Below are 16,274 nucleotides of genomic sequence, written 5' to 3'. Positions count from 1 at the left end.
CCAATGGTGTATAGGCAAGACTGATGAAAGTCAGCTTCATCGGATATCTGATGAAAAAATTAATCGGTTCGTTTTCATCAGACGAACTGATCGTGTGTACAGGGTATAAGAGGTTCACTTGGGGATTGGATAATTTAAAGTGTAATACACTATTAACAACTTAAATGAACATGATGGTGAAACAAAATGGAGAGACCATGATAGAAAGTCCACACGTAAGCTTATAAACATGAACTATAATAAAGAACTGCTCAGCAATCACTCACACAATACAAGGAAATACGCTTTATTGCATAGTCAGAAAAAAAAAAAAAAATCATATGATACATTATATTACATAAAAGAATTGCGAATGGGGTTTTATTTTAAGAAAGCAAAAATTCTGAAAAAATAATAATTCATACATGCCCATCATAAAAATTATAGAAAGGCAAGCACTAATTAAAAATGTATTAATAATACTTCGGAAATCATTAAAGTAGTTCAGTAGCACCAGAATTGTGTTTAAATGATTAAAGTATAACCTTTACAAGTCAAAGATTTAGCATGTGATATATAGTGATGAAAGTATATACAAATGTAACAAAAACTGATTTAGCACAATTCATTTTTCCACCTCAATGACAATACATGTGGAACAAAACACAATTTCATAATACAGTTTCACTGTTGTGCTATATATAAGCATCTACACTTATATATTAAGTAAAACAGTTTAACTTTTTGATTGCAGAATAAAACTTACATTCTCACTTATCAGGCCAAAACAAAGTTCATATAGCACCACAAAGAAGTCTAGAGATACCCAACTGTATTGGGCAGAGAAAGCAATCCCTTTTCTAAATAACCCTCTATAATTTATATTTACTGCAACGTGTTTCTATCTAACATTTTTTATTGTTTTATTATTTTAAATTCATTTACTCTGTGGATTGACAAATCCCAAAGTACTACTTGTACTTTTCTATAATACAACTTCAAAATCTGCATACTTTAGGACTTACAGGAACACGCTGTGCATTTTTTTGCGATTCACATGCAGTGCAATTTCAGCCCATTCATTTGAATGGGCTGAAATTGTGCCGGAGAGCACCAAAAGTGGATCGCATGATACTTCTGTACCATGCGATCCAGTGCAGGCAAACACACTGCTTTTAAGGAGTCATTAACGTAACACCCTCTGCAGATGGCAGGTGCAGTGCATTTTGAACATGGTTAGGGAAACACGAACACGTTTCCTGAGCCACGTTCTGGTCTAAACTAGCCCTTAATGTATTTCAAAATCATTTAGTGTTTATAAAATTATCGGCTATACTATTTGGGATACGAATTTGGGGATGATTCTGTATAACCAGCCTTTAGATGACAAGAGTCCAACAATTTAAGTGAATATGGTTTTTGGGCTGTACATCTAGAATATTAGATGGCTACTTGTTTGCAACATACTGAATGCCTCAAGACAAATTTGACACTCTCTAACATAATCAGTATTTTCTAACTGAAAATGTCTATATTCTGTCAGTTGTAAACACTAGTTTTCAAAAACTTGAATTTTGCTGTTAGAAGTATAGGTAGCATATTTCCCTAGTCACAGTGATACTGGGTGACAGAAGACTTCAGTGCCGTGGAGCTCTTACCTGGAAAACTAGCAGAGCTACTTAATGGCAGGTAAGAGGGGCTCCACACTTACATTATTTAAATGAGGGGCTCCCCCGGACAGTCCAACTTAAACTCGCAAAAACGTGGACCATCCAAACTGAGCATCGGATGGCAGAAAAGGAAGAGGTTGCCTTCTGTGAACACTTCTTCCACAAATGATCAGTAAACAGGTTAGCTGAAGTTATAAAGAAATCTAATGACTTTTCCATACAGGGTTGAGCTGGATCTGGTCGTCTGTTATGCTTCCTGTAATGTAGGCCATATATGGGTCGAATTCCAAAAGCATTTTCTTTCGAAAATCAGAACTTTTGTGAATTTTGTGATCCGATAGTGCCACTATTGATTTTGAAATTCGACCAACCAAGCCTTCAATTTCACCTCATGTTGCTACAGAAAATAATTGTTGTGGCCTGGAATCTTCTTATCCTTCAAGGAATGTTCTTTCCTTGCGCCCAGACGCATTCGTTTTATTGATTATATTTCTCGCACGATTCTCCAATCATTAATTAGAAAATCGTTTGGTTTTCAAAGAATTTCCAACATACCCAATCACTCAAATTCGATGGGCGCACAAAAATCGACCATTGCTGCTGCCCAATAATGGTGCGAAATTCGAACAAAAATTCTTAGTTATGATTTTGGAAAGTAAATGCTTTCAGAATTCGACCCATGAAGGAGGGGGAAGAGCGAGTTCAAGACATATTTAATTATATAGTGTGGTTTACCAGTCCTTATGCCGCGTACACACCATCACTTTATGTGATGAAAAAAAAACAACATTTTTAAAAACGTCAATTTAAATGACCGTGTGTGGGGGAAAACTTTGTTTTATGTGTCATTTTTCAAAACGTCATTTTTTGTTTCACAGAAATTGACTGTGTGTAGCAAAAAACTACGTTTAAAACAACGTTTTTAAACCCGCGCATGCCCAGAAGCTAGTTATGAAGCGAGCTTCAATGGAAAAAAGTGGTGAACGTAACCTCGCTTTGCTAGAGCATTGTGAAAAAACGATGGTGTGTAGGCAACTTCGTTTTTGAAAATTGAAGTTTCAAAAACGTTGTTTTTTACTTCACAGAAAATGTTGTTTTTTTCCATCACATAAAGTGATGGTGTGTACGCGGCATTAGATGAGGTAGCTGCACCATGGTTGCCACCCAGAATGGACTTCAAATATGTCTGCTTTAAATAGGTGATGGGGTAATAACTAATTTACAGAAGAAAGGAGGACATTGTTTTAGGCTTCAACAGTTAAGCTCACAGGAAGTGATAAGGACACTGCATTTTTGGCAAGGTCCAACAGGTATTTTGCGTACTTGGCAATAATAATTTTAGCCTCATCTTAGCTGCAACATATTACAATTTTGTTCTTAGGTTTAGATAACCTGTGGTGGTCTCTGTGTTTTGCTCTACAAAAACACAAATCTTTTGGCTGGTTAAGCTGCCCCCTTATATGTATTTTGCTCTTTGCCTGCAGCTCAGTTGTAACTATAAAGGAAAAGTTGACATTTGCATACAAGTTCAGCTACCTGTATCTCTGGATCAATTAGTTAATTTTATATGTCATTCCCACCAAATACAACTGTACTACACATCTTTTCACTATATGCTCAGTTTTAATTTCCAAACTTAGTGATAGGTATGGCCAAACAATTTGTATTGAGTCGACTGGGTTATTTGCATGTATAGTAGTTGCTGCTGTCCAGTCCAGCCAGGAAGATCTTCCCCTACCTATTCATGAGAGGACCTTTCAAGTTCCCTACTTGGGAATTCATTTTTCATATATTCATGTGGATAATACACTAGCAGAAATGACACAGATATACTGCAAACATTTCTTTGACACTCCACCCAAAACAAAACAATTAAAACGTCCTAGAGTTTCCCTTTAACTTACACCTTCACATAAACAATCTTTTTTCACTTTACGATCTTACCCTCAATATGCTAGTTCACGGAACAAATCCTTAACTGAAGCAATTTGCAAAACTATCATGCATTATGCTGCTGAATATTTGCACCCTCTTAAGTGTGCTTTTTTTTGGAACATACAAATGATGCACAAATTAACAGTGGCATACATCTGACTTGTAAGAATACAGCACTGTCAATTTCAAGCAGCAAAGAACGAATAGAAAATAAAAAATGAAGAGAAGTGAATCGCTACACATTTAGAACACGGGCTGAGACACCATGGTGCCAGTCACGCAATTGTGTATATTTTGGACTAATTATTTGCACAGGAATCTTTTCCCTACAAAGACAGAAAGGATAGAAAGAAAGAAAAAAATAAGAAAAGGAAATCTGACAAGAAATAAAACTACCATAGCTATTTGCAAAGTCACATGCAGGGATTTTTGCCTTTATGATTGCATGCCATTTTCTGAAGCCGCTGAAAACACTCAGCGAGACCGACACGAAAAAATTCACTCTAAAAATGCACCAAATGCACCAAACCAAAGACAGTAACTACATATAACACCATTCATGGCAAACACAAGGTAAATACATAAAACATGAGTGCCAAACAATCTGTTAAATCCTTAAAATGTTTAAGACTACTACTGGCTATGTTAATCCAAGTAAAAAAAAAAGCTAGAATCAGGTTAGACATGTTAGAAAACACAGGGAAAAAGGATATACTGCTTACTTAAACATTCCAAACAACAAATCCATAGGGCGCTCACGAGAAGAAGAAGCATTTTTTTTAAGTATTTTTTCATTTTCAATACAACACAAAGGTACACAACCCAAGTGAAAAAAGAACACTTACTTGTTCACATCTTCAGGCTCTGGTTCTTTCACTGCAATGGAAAAGAAGAAAAAAATACGGAGAAACCAGTTAAATTGCAGCTAAAATCCAGCATAAAGGAACATAACAGATAAGAACCTAGAGGAACACAAAGATGAATACCATATTAAATCAAAACGAAAAACACTTGGGTCATAGGACACCATATAACTGTATTACATACAAGGTGTGTTTAAAAGGTTTGTGAATGGTTTGATATTTCAATGACAATATGGGCCAGGTGCGCGCAAATGTACATTGCTATCCACAGACACATCTAGCGCAGAGTGCACGTGACCATCAGGGTAAATCCGCTGTGGGCAGTCAAATGTAGTCAGAGTGAGAAGTAGGGTCAATGGGGTAACAAGCGAACAGCAAGTTCTGCTACAAATTGGGGAAAACTGCGATGGAGACATATACAATATTGGGACAGAAGCCTTGAGCAGAAAATCTGTTTACGACACACGTTCAGGTCAGCCATCGACAAGCAGAACCCCAGACATGATCAAGCAAGTGTGACAAATGCTAGCAGATCAGCGACTGACTCTACGATTGATGGCGGAGGAATTGAGCATTAGCAAGGACACGTGTGCACCATTGTCCTTGAAAATTTGGATAAGCGGAAGATCTGTTCTCAGTTTGTGAGATTTCATTACCATGTGTGATCAGGATTCATCCTTTCTGTGCGGCATCGTCACAGGGGATGAAACCCGGTGCTATCAGTTCAATCCAGAATACAAGTGGCAATCGATGGAATGGTGTTCCCAAAAAGAGTTGCCTACAAATCAGGTCAAGACAATGTTGATTGCCTTCTTCGAAAATAATGGCATCATCCAGAAGGAGTTCCAAGAATTTGTGACATCGGTTCTGTGATCGATTCCTAAAGAGGTCTTTGCTAACAGTTTCCAGAAGCTCTATGAACATTGCCAAAAGTGTGTTGTGAAGGATGGCAATTATTTTGAAGGCCAATAAGGCCCCTTTCACACTTGTGTGACTTTTCCTGTGACTTTGGACATCAGAGTTGAATGACAAGTCCTACCTCATGATTTCCAATGATAACCATTCATATATGTGCGACTTCAAGTAGCACCGACTTCAAAGTAATCCCTGTACTACTTTGGTACGACTTTAATGCGAGTTGAGGTCCATAGACTTCAAGTTTCAAGGCATTCCCTGAAATCGCCACAACATTGCACTAAAATCATGCGACTTTCAAGACGCGTCAGTGTGAAAGGGGCCTGAAGTTAATTTAATTGTATCTTCAGTTTTGTTTGTTTTCTGATACCATTCACCAAACTTTTTAAAAACAACTTCCCCTTTTGCCACCAAACAGCCCTAACCCATTGAGGCATGGACACCTGAAGGTATGTTGTGATATCTGACACTGATGTGACATCTGACACTGAGCAGTCAGTAACAGATTGTTTAACCACTTAAGCCCCGGACCATTTTGCTGGTCAAAGACCAGGCCACTTTTTGCAATTCGGCACTGGGTCGCTTTAACTGACAATTGCGCGGTTGTGCGACATGGCTCCCAAAAAAAATTGATTTCCCTTTTTTCCACAAATAGAGGTTTCTTTTGGTGGTATTTGATCACCTCTGCGGTTTTTATTTTTTGTGCTATTAAACAAAAATAGAGTGTCAATTTTGAAAAAAAATCTATATTTTCTACTTTTTGCTAAAATAAATATCCACAAAAAATATATTTAAAAAAAACAACATTTTTTTCCCTCAGTTTAGGCCGATACATATTCTTCTACATATTTTTGGTAAAAAAAAAAAAAAAAATGAAAAAATCACAATAAGCGTTTATTGATCGGTTTGTGCAATAGTTATAGCGTCTACAAAATAGGGGATAGTTTGATGGCATTTTTATTAATATTTTTTTTACGAGTAATGGCGGTAATCAGCGATTTTTATCGTGACTGAGACATTATGGCGGACACATCGGACACTTTTGACACATTTTTGGGACCATTGTCATTTTTACTGCGATCAGTGCTATACAAATGCACTGATTATTGTGAAAATTACACTGGTAGTGAAGGAGTTAACCATTAGGTGGCGCTGTAGGGGTTAAGTGTGCCCTAGGGAGTGCTTCTAACTGTAGGGGGGATGGGCTGTGTGTGACATGACAGTGATCACTGCTTCCGATTACAGGAAGCTGTGGTCACTGTCCTGTCACTAGGAAGACAGCGGAAATGCTTGTTTACATAAGCATTTTCCCCTTCTTCCTCACCGTTAGATGATCGCGGGTATGCCCGCGGACATCGAGTCAGCGGGACCCACGGTCAGAGTCATGGAGCTTGCGGTGGTGCGTGTGCACAATGCCGGCTTCCTAAAGGGGGCGTATATATACGTCCTTCTGCCTGTCTGTGCCATGCAGTCGACATATATCATCGTGCGCTGGTCGGCAAGCAGTTAAGTTCTGCAAGTTGTGAAGTGAAGCCTCCTAGGATCAGACTTGTTTTTCCAGCACATACCATAGATACTTGATTGGACCAAGATCTGGAGAATTTGGAGTCAACACCTCAAACTCATTTTTTTTGTTCTTTAAAACCACTTAAGAACCTGCTCATGTACATATACATCCTGTTTTTAAAGATGGCTATCTCTGTAACGGCAGCAGCTGCTGCCACAACCAAGGTATCCATCTTAAGCATGAGCGGTCCTGTAAACGATAACGGCGGTCTCCGCGGCGGATTCGCTGCGAGATCGCCATTGTCGGCGGCGGGAGAGGGGCCCCCCTCCCGCCGCTCTCCCGCGCCCTCCGCCGCTTACCGGAGCCGTCGGTAGCGGCAGAGGCGATCGGGTCCTTCAGCCTGCTGTGTGGGGATGCAAGTGAGGGCAAGATGGCCCCCACCCGTCCCCATAGCCTAGCAGGGCGGAAGTGACGTCAAAACGTCGGAAGTGCGTCTTAAGGCACATTTTTTTGTTGTCATTTTTTCAAATGACAAAATTTCCTTTTTTTTTTTTTTTGCATTTAAGTCTTTTTGACCCCAGATCTCATATTTAAGAGGACCTGTCATGCTTTTTTCTATTACAAGGGATGTTTACATTCCTTGTAGAAGGAATAAAAGTGATGCATTTTTTTTTTCAGTTTAAAAAATAATAAAATTAATAAAAATAAATAAGAAAACCAAAAAAAAATTTTTAAAGCGCCCCGTCCTGACGAGCTTGCGCGCAGAAGCGAGCGCATACGTGAGTAGCGCCCGCATATGAAAACGGTGTTCAAACTACACAAGTGAGGTATCACCGCGATCGTTAGAGCGAGAGCAATAATTCTTAGACCTCCTCTGTAGCTCAAAAGATGCAACCTATAGAATTTTTTTAAACGTCGCCTATCGAGATTTTTAAGGGTAAAAGTTTGACGCCATGCCACGAGCGGGCGCAATTTTTGGGCGTGCCATGTTGGGTATCATTTTACTCGGCGTATCTTTCACAATATATAAAAAAACTGGGCCAAATTTTTTGTTGTCTTATTTTTTAATTAAAAAAAGTGAATCTTTTCCAAAAAAAGTGCGCTTGTAAGACCGCTTCGCAAATACGGTGTAACAAAAAGTATTGCAATGACCGCCATTTTATTCTCTAGGGTGTTATAAAAAATATATATAATGTTTGGGGGTTTTAAGTAATTTTCTAGCAAAAAAAAAAACTGTTTTAGTCTTGCAAACACCAAATCTGAAAAACACCCAAGGTCCTTAAGTGGTTAAACCATTTTCGAACCATTTTGCAATGTGCCATGGTGCATTACCCTGCTGAAAGAGGCACAAAAACACCAGAGCGCAGGAGAATTTTTTGTATTGAAAGAGGCACTGCCATCAGAGAAGGGCGTTTCCATAAAGGGGTATGGTCAGCAACGTTAAAGGAGTTGTAAAGGAAAACATTTTTTTGCCAAAAAATTAATGTCTGCAAGGTAGACAGACAGAATAGTGTAATGATTCTGTTAAAAAAACGAATAAATACCTATTATATTCCTTCATCTATATCACCTCAGTCATTCTAGTTTCTGTTCTTTCATTCACTTCCTGGTTTGTGGCGCTCGTTCGTGTAAGAACTACATTTCCCAGTATGAATTGCGGCACGCCCAGTAATTCACAACTCCTTGAAGTATCTAACATGTAGAGAGCGTCCTGCTGCACAGATGTAGTTCCCAGGAGGGGGTGGGCACGTCACTGACCACCGCAGTAAAGCCTCCCATCACGGTGGTGAGTAACAATCAGACAAGCAGGAAGTGAACAGAACAGAGAAGAAATAGAGCAATTTCTGAGCAAAAACGAACAATGAGGAAGTGAAAAGAGGAATGTCTGCAGGTAAAGGATGCTTATTATGAAAAAAATAGGATTTTTTGTACTCACCGTAAAATCCTTTTCTTTGTCGTCCATGGACGGACACAGCCTCTTCATTCATGACAAAGTGGGTTATGTTCCCTGTTTACAGGAGAGGACTAGGCAGAACATGTTAGATACATATACATGTCATTTTAAAAACAGAGCTGAACAGCCCCGCCCAGGGGGCGGTCCCTCCGGACATAACCCTCCTCCCAGCAGCATGCAGCCTCAGTTCGTAACAAGCAGTACAAACCCAAAAAAAAAAAGGAGGGGTGGGTGCTGTGTCCGTCCATGGACGACAAAGAAAAGGATTTTACGGTGAGTACAAAAAATCCTATTTTCTCTTGTCGTCCATGGACGGACACAGCCTCTTCATTCATGACAAAGTGGGACGTCCCCAAGCAGTGTCAAAAAAATGAGGGGTGGGAACAGTATCAGTCAATAAAAACACACACAACTTCACCCCAAACAGGCAGAGCTCCTCAACGGAGGAGATGCAACTTTAAACGGCCGCCTGTAAAATCTTGCGGCCGAAGGAAGCATCTGAAGACGCACTCACATCAACCTTGTAAAATTTTGAGAAGGTGTGAACGGACGACCAAGTCGCCGCCTTACACACCTGTGAGACAGACGCCTGATGTCGGAAAGCCCAGGAAGCACCAATTGCCCTGGTGGAATGTGCCGTGACCGGAAACGGGGGCGCCCGCCCCCTAAGAGCATAAGCCTGTATGACAATCTGTCTGATCCACCGAGAAATGGTGGCTGACGAGACCGCCAGGCCCCTTTGTGGACCAGATACCGACACAAAAAGTGAGTCCGACCTCCGAAACGGAGCCGTAGCTGACAGGTACACCCGCAGGGCGCGTACCACATCCAAGGAATGAAGTGCAACCTCCCTAGGATGCACCGGCTTAGGGCACAAGGACGGAAGTACAATGTCCTCGTTAAGGTGAAAAGATGAAATCACCTTCGGAAGAAAGGAAGGTCGCGGACGTAACACCGCCTTGTCCCTATGGAGAACTAAGTATGGTGACTTGCAGGACAAGGCCGCCAGCTCAGAAACCCTTCTGACAGATGTAATCGCCACCAAGAAGGCCACCTTCTGAGAAAGCGTCAAGAGAGGGATCTCTCTGATGTCCTCGAAGGGAGATTTCTGAAGAACCGAGAGCACCAGATTCAAATCCCATGGGGGAAGAGGTGGTCTCAAAGGGGGAAGAATATGACGAACCCCCTGCACAAAAGTACCCACCAGCGAATGGGCCGCCAAAGGCCGCTGAAAGAACACAGCCAGGGCTGAAATCTGACCCTTAATGGTGCTTAAGGCGAGCTTTTGATCCACGCCACGCTGTAAAAACAGCAGGATTCTGGATACCAAATACGTCCGTGGACGCCAACCCATCTCCTCGCACATAGAGATGTAGGCCTTCCAAGTGCGATGGTAAATCTTCCTAGAGGAAGACTTCCTAGCCCGCAGCATAGTTGGAATGACCGAGTCGGAAAGACCTCGGTCCCTTAAAACCTGGCTTTCAATAGCCATGCCGTTAAAGCCAGCGACTGTAAAGCAGGATGGAGTATAGGACCTTGGGACAGTAGGTCCTCCCGCACTGGCAGCCGCCAGGGCGTATCCGCCACTAGGCGCACGAGATCGGCGTACCACGGACGCCGGGGCCAATCCGGGGCGATTAGGATCATCGGGATCCCCTCGGCCTCCACTCTGCGGAGCAGTCGAGGCAGCAACTTCAGTGGGGGAAATGCATAGATCAATCGATACTGACCCCATGGAGCTACCAACGCGTCTGACGCATCTGCCCAGGGATCCCTGGACCTGGCCACGAACCTCGACACCTTGCGGTTGAGACGAGAGGCCAGGAGATCCACATCCGGATATCCCCATCTCCTGCAAATGAGTTGAAACACCTCCTGATGCAACGACCATTCTCCCTGGTCCAACATCTGGCGACTCAGGTAGTCTGCCTGCCAGTTCTCCACGCCTGGGATGTAGACCGCCGACAGAGCCGGCACGCTTCTTTCTGCCCACCTTAGGATGTGAGCGACCTCGGACGCTGCAGTCGAGCTTCGGGTTCCCCCCTGATGGTTGATATAAGCCACCGCCGTAGCGTTGTCCGACTGAATCCTGATCGGGCGGCCCTGTAACCTCCTTGACCACGAGGAGAGGCATAGCCTGATTGCCCGAAGTTCCAAGACATTGATCGGTAGACGGGACTCTGCTAGGGTCCAACGACCCTGGGCCGACTGGACCCCCCAGACGCCCCCCCAGCCCGAGAGGCTGGCATCCGTCGTAACCACGGTCCACTGGAGGGGGAGAAAAGACTTCCCTGCTCGAAGAGCCGGGGACCTCAACCACCAATTCAGAGAAGTCCTGACCAGATTGCTGACCTGAATCTGACGATCCAGAGACAATGGGGATCTGTTCCACTTGGACAGGATCTCCCTCTGTAGTACTCGGGTATGGAACTGGGCGTACGGTACCGCCTCGAACGAGGCTACCATGAGGCCCAGAACCCGCATACAAAACCGAAGAGACGACCACTTTCGGGATGTCAAAACTCTCACAGCAGACTGGAGCGTCTGCAATTTTTCCAGGGGTAGAAAAACCCTCGCCATCGAGGAGTCCAGAATCAGTCCCAGGTATTCCAAGCGCTGAGTCGGAACCAGGACCGATTTCTGAATGTTCAAGACCCACCCGAACTCTTGGAGGGTCTGGCTGGTTATAGACACGTCCTCCCTTAATTCCGAGGCAGAAGCTGCTCTCAGAAGGAGGTCGTCTAAGTAGCCCACGATGGCAATGCCTCGCTGTCTCAGCAAAGCTAGGATCGGCGCGAGCACCTTGGTGAAAACTCTTGGCGCTGACGCCAGGCCAAAAGGGAGGGCCACAAACTGATAGTGATCCTCCCCGATAGCAAAACGCAGAAACCTTTGGTGACTTGCGCAGATTGGGACATGCAAGTATGCGTCCTTGATGTCCAAGGACGCCAGAAAGTCCCCCGAGTGGAGCGCAGCTACCACCGAGCGAATCGATTCCATGCGGAACTTTCTGACCTTCACAAAGACGTTCAAAGCCTTGAGGTCCAGGATCGGGCGGAACCCGTCCTTCTTCGGGACCACAAACAGATTTGAGTAAAAACCCTGAAACCTCTCGTCCTGCGGAACAGGTAAAATTACTCCGCAACCTAGCAGGTCCCTTACTGCCCCTAACAGGGCAGCCCGACGAGCTGGTAGGAGAGGGAGACTTGAGGGAAAGAATCTGTTTGGGGGATAGGAAAGAAACTCTATTTTGTACCCCGAAGAGACCACCTCGCAGACCCATCGGTCGGAGAGCAGAGAGGTCCACCGAGCTGTGAACCTGCAAAGCCGTCCCCCCACCCATGAGTCGGGCGGGGGCAGGCCTTCATGCAGTTGCGGGCTTGGGTGCCGGCGTGTTTGGCTTACGCACCCAGGGACGTTTCTGTCCCCCAGCTGGGCCCCTGTCGGGCTGGGAGGGTTTACCCGCGGGCCCTGACTGACGAAAAAAGCGCTTCTGTGCGGGAAAAGAAGGACCCGGCTTGCGGCGGGGTCCCTTCCCCTTGGAGGACTGAGGGAGGAAAGTGCTTTTCCCTCCTGTGACATCCTTGATAATGTCGTCCAGAGAAGACCCAAAAAGCCTCTCACCCTTGAAGGGCAAATCCGCCAGGGCCTTCTTAGAGGCCTGGTCCGCAGACCAGCATTTTAGCCAAAGGAGGCGGCGTAAAACCACCGCCGAGACAGAGGCCCTGGATACCAAGGGTGCTGCATCTAGTGAAGCGTCACAAACATAGACAAGGCCCTGGACCAGTTGGTCAGCCAGTCTAATTACCTCGGATGGGAGCTGGTGCTCCTCCGCAGCCTGGCGCAAAATCTTTGCCCACTCAGTAAGTGTCTGAGACACCAGGGCAGTGGCCACAATAGGCCGCAAGGCAGACCCCAGCATGGTAAACATGGAGCGGGTCAGTGCTTCAGATCTTCTATCAGTCTGATCCTTAAAAGCAGGAACTCCCTCTACAGGGAGAGTGGTCACTTTGTTTAACCGGGCGACCGGAGGGTCCACCACCGGAGGAGAAGCCCACTTCTTTAAGACGTTCTCCTCAAAGGGGTATCGAACCGCCAGGCGGTGAGGGACTACAAAAGCCTTCTGCGGCTTTTCCCATTCCGCATCAATGAATTTATCAAAGAAGGGCACATAAGGAAAAACCTTAACAGAGCGGTCTAATTTGTGAGAACCAAAAGAGACCGAGCCCTCAGCGGATACCTCAGCTGTACTATCTAGCTTAAGGGAGTCCCTTACAGCATTGATAAGCTCCCTGATAAGTGCCTTATCATGCCCAGACCCAGTTACAGTGTCTTCCTCAGGAAGGTCCTGGTCCACGTCTTCAGATACAACAGAACCAGGCACCTGCGCAGCCAGGTCCTGGTCTGAGTCTGAACATTCCCCTGGGGATAGCGGAGGGAGGGGGCGCTTTTTACCCCCTTTACTGCCACATGCCGCTTCCACCCTGGCCACAAATGTCTCCAGGACTGCCGACAAGGAGTCTATAGTGAGTGCAGAAGCAGAGGTACCAGCTGCCTCTGCCATGCTGGGGGGGAAGTAGGACTAGATACTGACTCCTTTAAACCTGAGGAAAAAAGCTCCCAGGGCCCAGTTCAGAATGAACACAAAAGCCACCCACCACTCCTGCTGCGCTGACCGGGGGGGGGAGGTGTACAGGGGACTCACCACCGGAGAAGAACTGCTCCGCGCCGCTGCCCGTGTCCTGCACACAGCGTGTGTGATGTGTGGAGAAGTCGTGAGGTAGTGGAATGCTGTGAGGAGAACGGCGTTGCGCGCCGTGAAAACCACCGCTAGAGGCCGATAGACTCAAGCAAGATGGCCGCCGAGCGTCCACGTGGAGCCTGGTGCGGCTACAGTAAAATGGCCGCCAATGGGATTTTCAATGTTAATTGAAAACCCACTAAAAAATGGCTCCAGCGCCGCCAGAACGCGGCAAACACAGCATTTAAAAAGGGGAGAAAGCCAGGAAAGGCTGCTCAGCCCCCAAACCTTAAAAAAAGTGACACTCCAAAGTAAAAAAAAAAAAGAAAAAAGACACATAGGCCAGGCGCACAGTACACTCCACCAGGTGTCCCCACCCCCACCCCATCCCGACAGCATGCACAGCAGAGGGAAAAAAGGGGGAGCAGGGAAGGGAGGATACCCAAACCCCAGGAATGCCCAGCCGTACCACCCCACCTCAGAGGAAGGGACTGTACTTACCCGTCCTTGCGACGACTCACTGGTGCATTCCAGACAGGCATACAACCGCAATGGAGGTAGCCGTCAGCCCGGTCCACTGTGAGTGAGACAACACTACAGCTCAGTCATATGCGGACCTCGGAGCAAAGCTCACTGGCCACCCCAGGAGTCATGGGGCATGTCGTGGCAGACCCAGCCTCTTTGCAAGGGTGTGCCCACGCTCGCTGGCCGAACTGAGAAGACTACAAGGATCTATAATATCCAGCCTGTCTCTCAGCCGACGGTTGTAGAAAAATAAAAATAAATAGAAAAATAAAACAAAATCCTTCTTCGGGCGTTGGGCCCAAAGGGAGCCATACGTCCTTCTCCTTTGCTAGGCAGAACGAAACTGAGGCTGCATGCTGCTGGGAGGAGGGTTATGTCCGGAGGGACCGCCCCCTGGGCGGGGCTGTTCAGCTCTGTTTTTAAAATGACATGTATATGTATCTAACATGTTCTGCCTAGTCCTCTCCTGTAAACAGGGAACATAACCCACTTTGTCATGAATGAAGAGGCTGTGTCCGTCCATGGACGACAAGAGAAAATGTTTTTTCCTTTACAACCCCTTTAATTTATTCTGGCCATTGGAATGAATGAATGCTCAGGCACTAAACTCACCTAGCATTTAGGCGCGTTTAGATGTGTCTAGAGTTTTTTCGCTCCAATCCCAAACGTGCTGATGGCAATTTTTTTGGAGTTTTTTTTCAGCCTACAATCGCGCCTCTAATATGCCCATAAATGCATATCTGTGCATTGCCACATAACAGAGGAGTGTTTAGAAGGCAGGAAAAAAAGTCAAATGCCTATAAAAGACTATATGTCCTATGATGCATTAGGCTTATGAGAAAAAATGGAAAAATAAAGGATAGGGGTTCTAGATTTCTGGACTCTGAAGATAAAAACTTGCACATACTGTATATTAAACACACACTGAAAAACCTACTAACAACTAGAATGATGTCTTTACTTACGGTTTTCAGTGCCAGTCATCTGAGCAAGAATGCGGAAAGAACGTGACTGAGTAGTACCGGTGCGTGGATGCCAGTCTTCAGTTTGGTCTACGAGACGCTTTTTACTAGCATCGCTATAAATCGGAGTATGGTAGAAATCAGTGTCTGTAACGTGTTTCCGAGGAGGGCTAAGGAGAAAAAAAAAAAGCCTTTATGGGACAAATTATTTTCATAGTTAAAAGAATACTACAAACTTTATTTCCTTACTAATTTTTTAAAGACAAAAGAAGAGATTCTGTAACATTACATATGGCACCAATATTACTGTATGAAGTAGCTCTTGAACTGGGTATAGACATCAATGTAAAACACAAGAACAGAAGCTGGGAAAAATAACCCATGACCATAGATCATAGGACAACTAGAGCAAGGTTTTATAAGCCGTTATCCTAACAATAGCAAATTAATAAGAGGATACAACCATACCATAAAATAATGGAATCTTTTCTCAGTCTGACATGACTGACTACATAATGCATCAAGCTCAACAAAGTAAGTAGTTGCAGCAGTTAAAATATGATGTGATGTTCTGCAGGTTTTATAACTGTATGTAAACGTATAACCTTTTTTACATGGGATTAGAATTCTTCATATTCTGGTCCTTTTTAAGAAAATTTAAAGATGAAGAAAAAATCTTCAAAATAATACCAACAGGTTAAAAAATAAAAAATCTGTTACACTTTACTATATGTTGGTATTTGCTCAAAATGAAAAGATTAAAGCGGTTTCAGGCCTGGTTCACACTAGTGCGATGCCAGACATTGCATGTGTTTCGCACCGCATTGCTGTTCACATCACGATGCGATGTCTGTGCGATGTGATTTCAGCCTAAGCCGAAGGACCGTTGTCATCGTTTAACCGATGAAGCTGACTGATGGTCCGTCGCGCCTACACACCATCTGTTAATTAACCGATCGTGTCAGAACGCGGTGACGTAAAACACACGACGTGCTGAAAAAAATGAAGTTCAATGCTTCCAAGCATGCGTCGACTTGATTCTGAGCATGCACGGGTTTTAAACCGATGCTTTTGCATACTAACGATCGTTTTTGACCTATCGGTTAGGCGTCCATCGGTTCAATTTTAAAGCAAGTTCCTATTTTTTTGACCGATGGGGCCCACACACGATCAGTTTGGACCGATGAAAACGGACCATCAGACCATTCTCTTTGGATGGACTG

General features: G+C 44.4%; 1 protein-coding gene across 2 annotated transcripts in view; it reads right to left on the bottom strand.

The window, feature by feature from the left end:
• Positions 1-2,743: 2,743 nt before the first annotated feature.
• Positions 2,744-16,274, bottom strand: part of PDLIM5 (PDZ and LIM domain 5) — a 179,845-nt gene continuing 166,314 nt past the window's right edge. For both annotated transcript variants that reach the window (XM_040327968.1, XM_040327977.1), the window contains 3 exons: positions 15,055-15,221; positions 4,430-4,460; positions 2,744-3,910 (listed from right to left, as the gene is read on the bottom strand). In XM_040327968.1, coding sequence (XP_040183902.1) covers positions 3,820-3,910; positions 4,430-4,460; positions 15,055-15,221 — 289 coding nt within the window. In that variant the 3' untranslated portion in view covers positions 2,744-3,819. The remainder of the gene's footprint in view (positions 3,911-4,429; positions 4,461-15,054; positions 15,222-16,274) is intronic.

The sequence above is a fragment of the Rana temporaria genome, chromosome 1 (assembly GCF_905171775.1).
Source record: "Rana temporaria chromosome 1, aRanTem1.1, whole genome shotgun sequence".
In the NCBI taxonomy this organism is placed as follows: Eukaryota; Metazoa; Chordata; class Amphibia; order Anura; family Ranidae; genus Rana; species Rana temporaria.
This window is presented reverse-complemented; position numbering and strand designations above follow the sequence as displayed.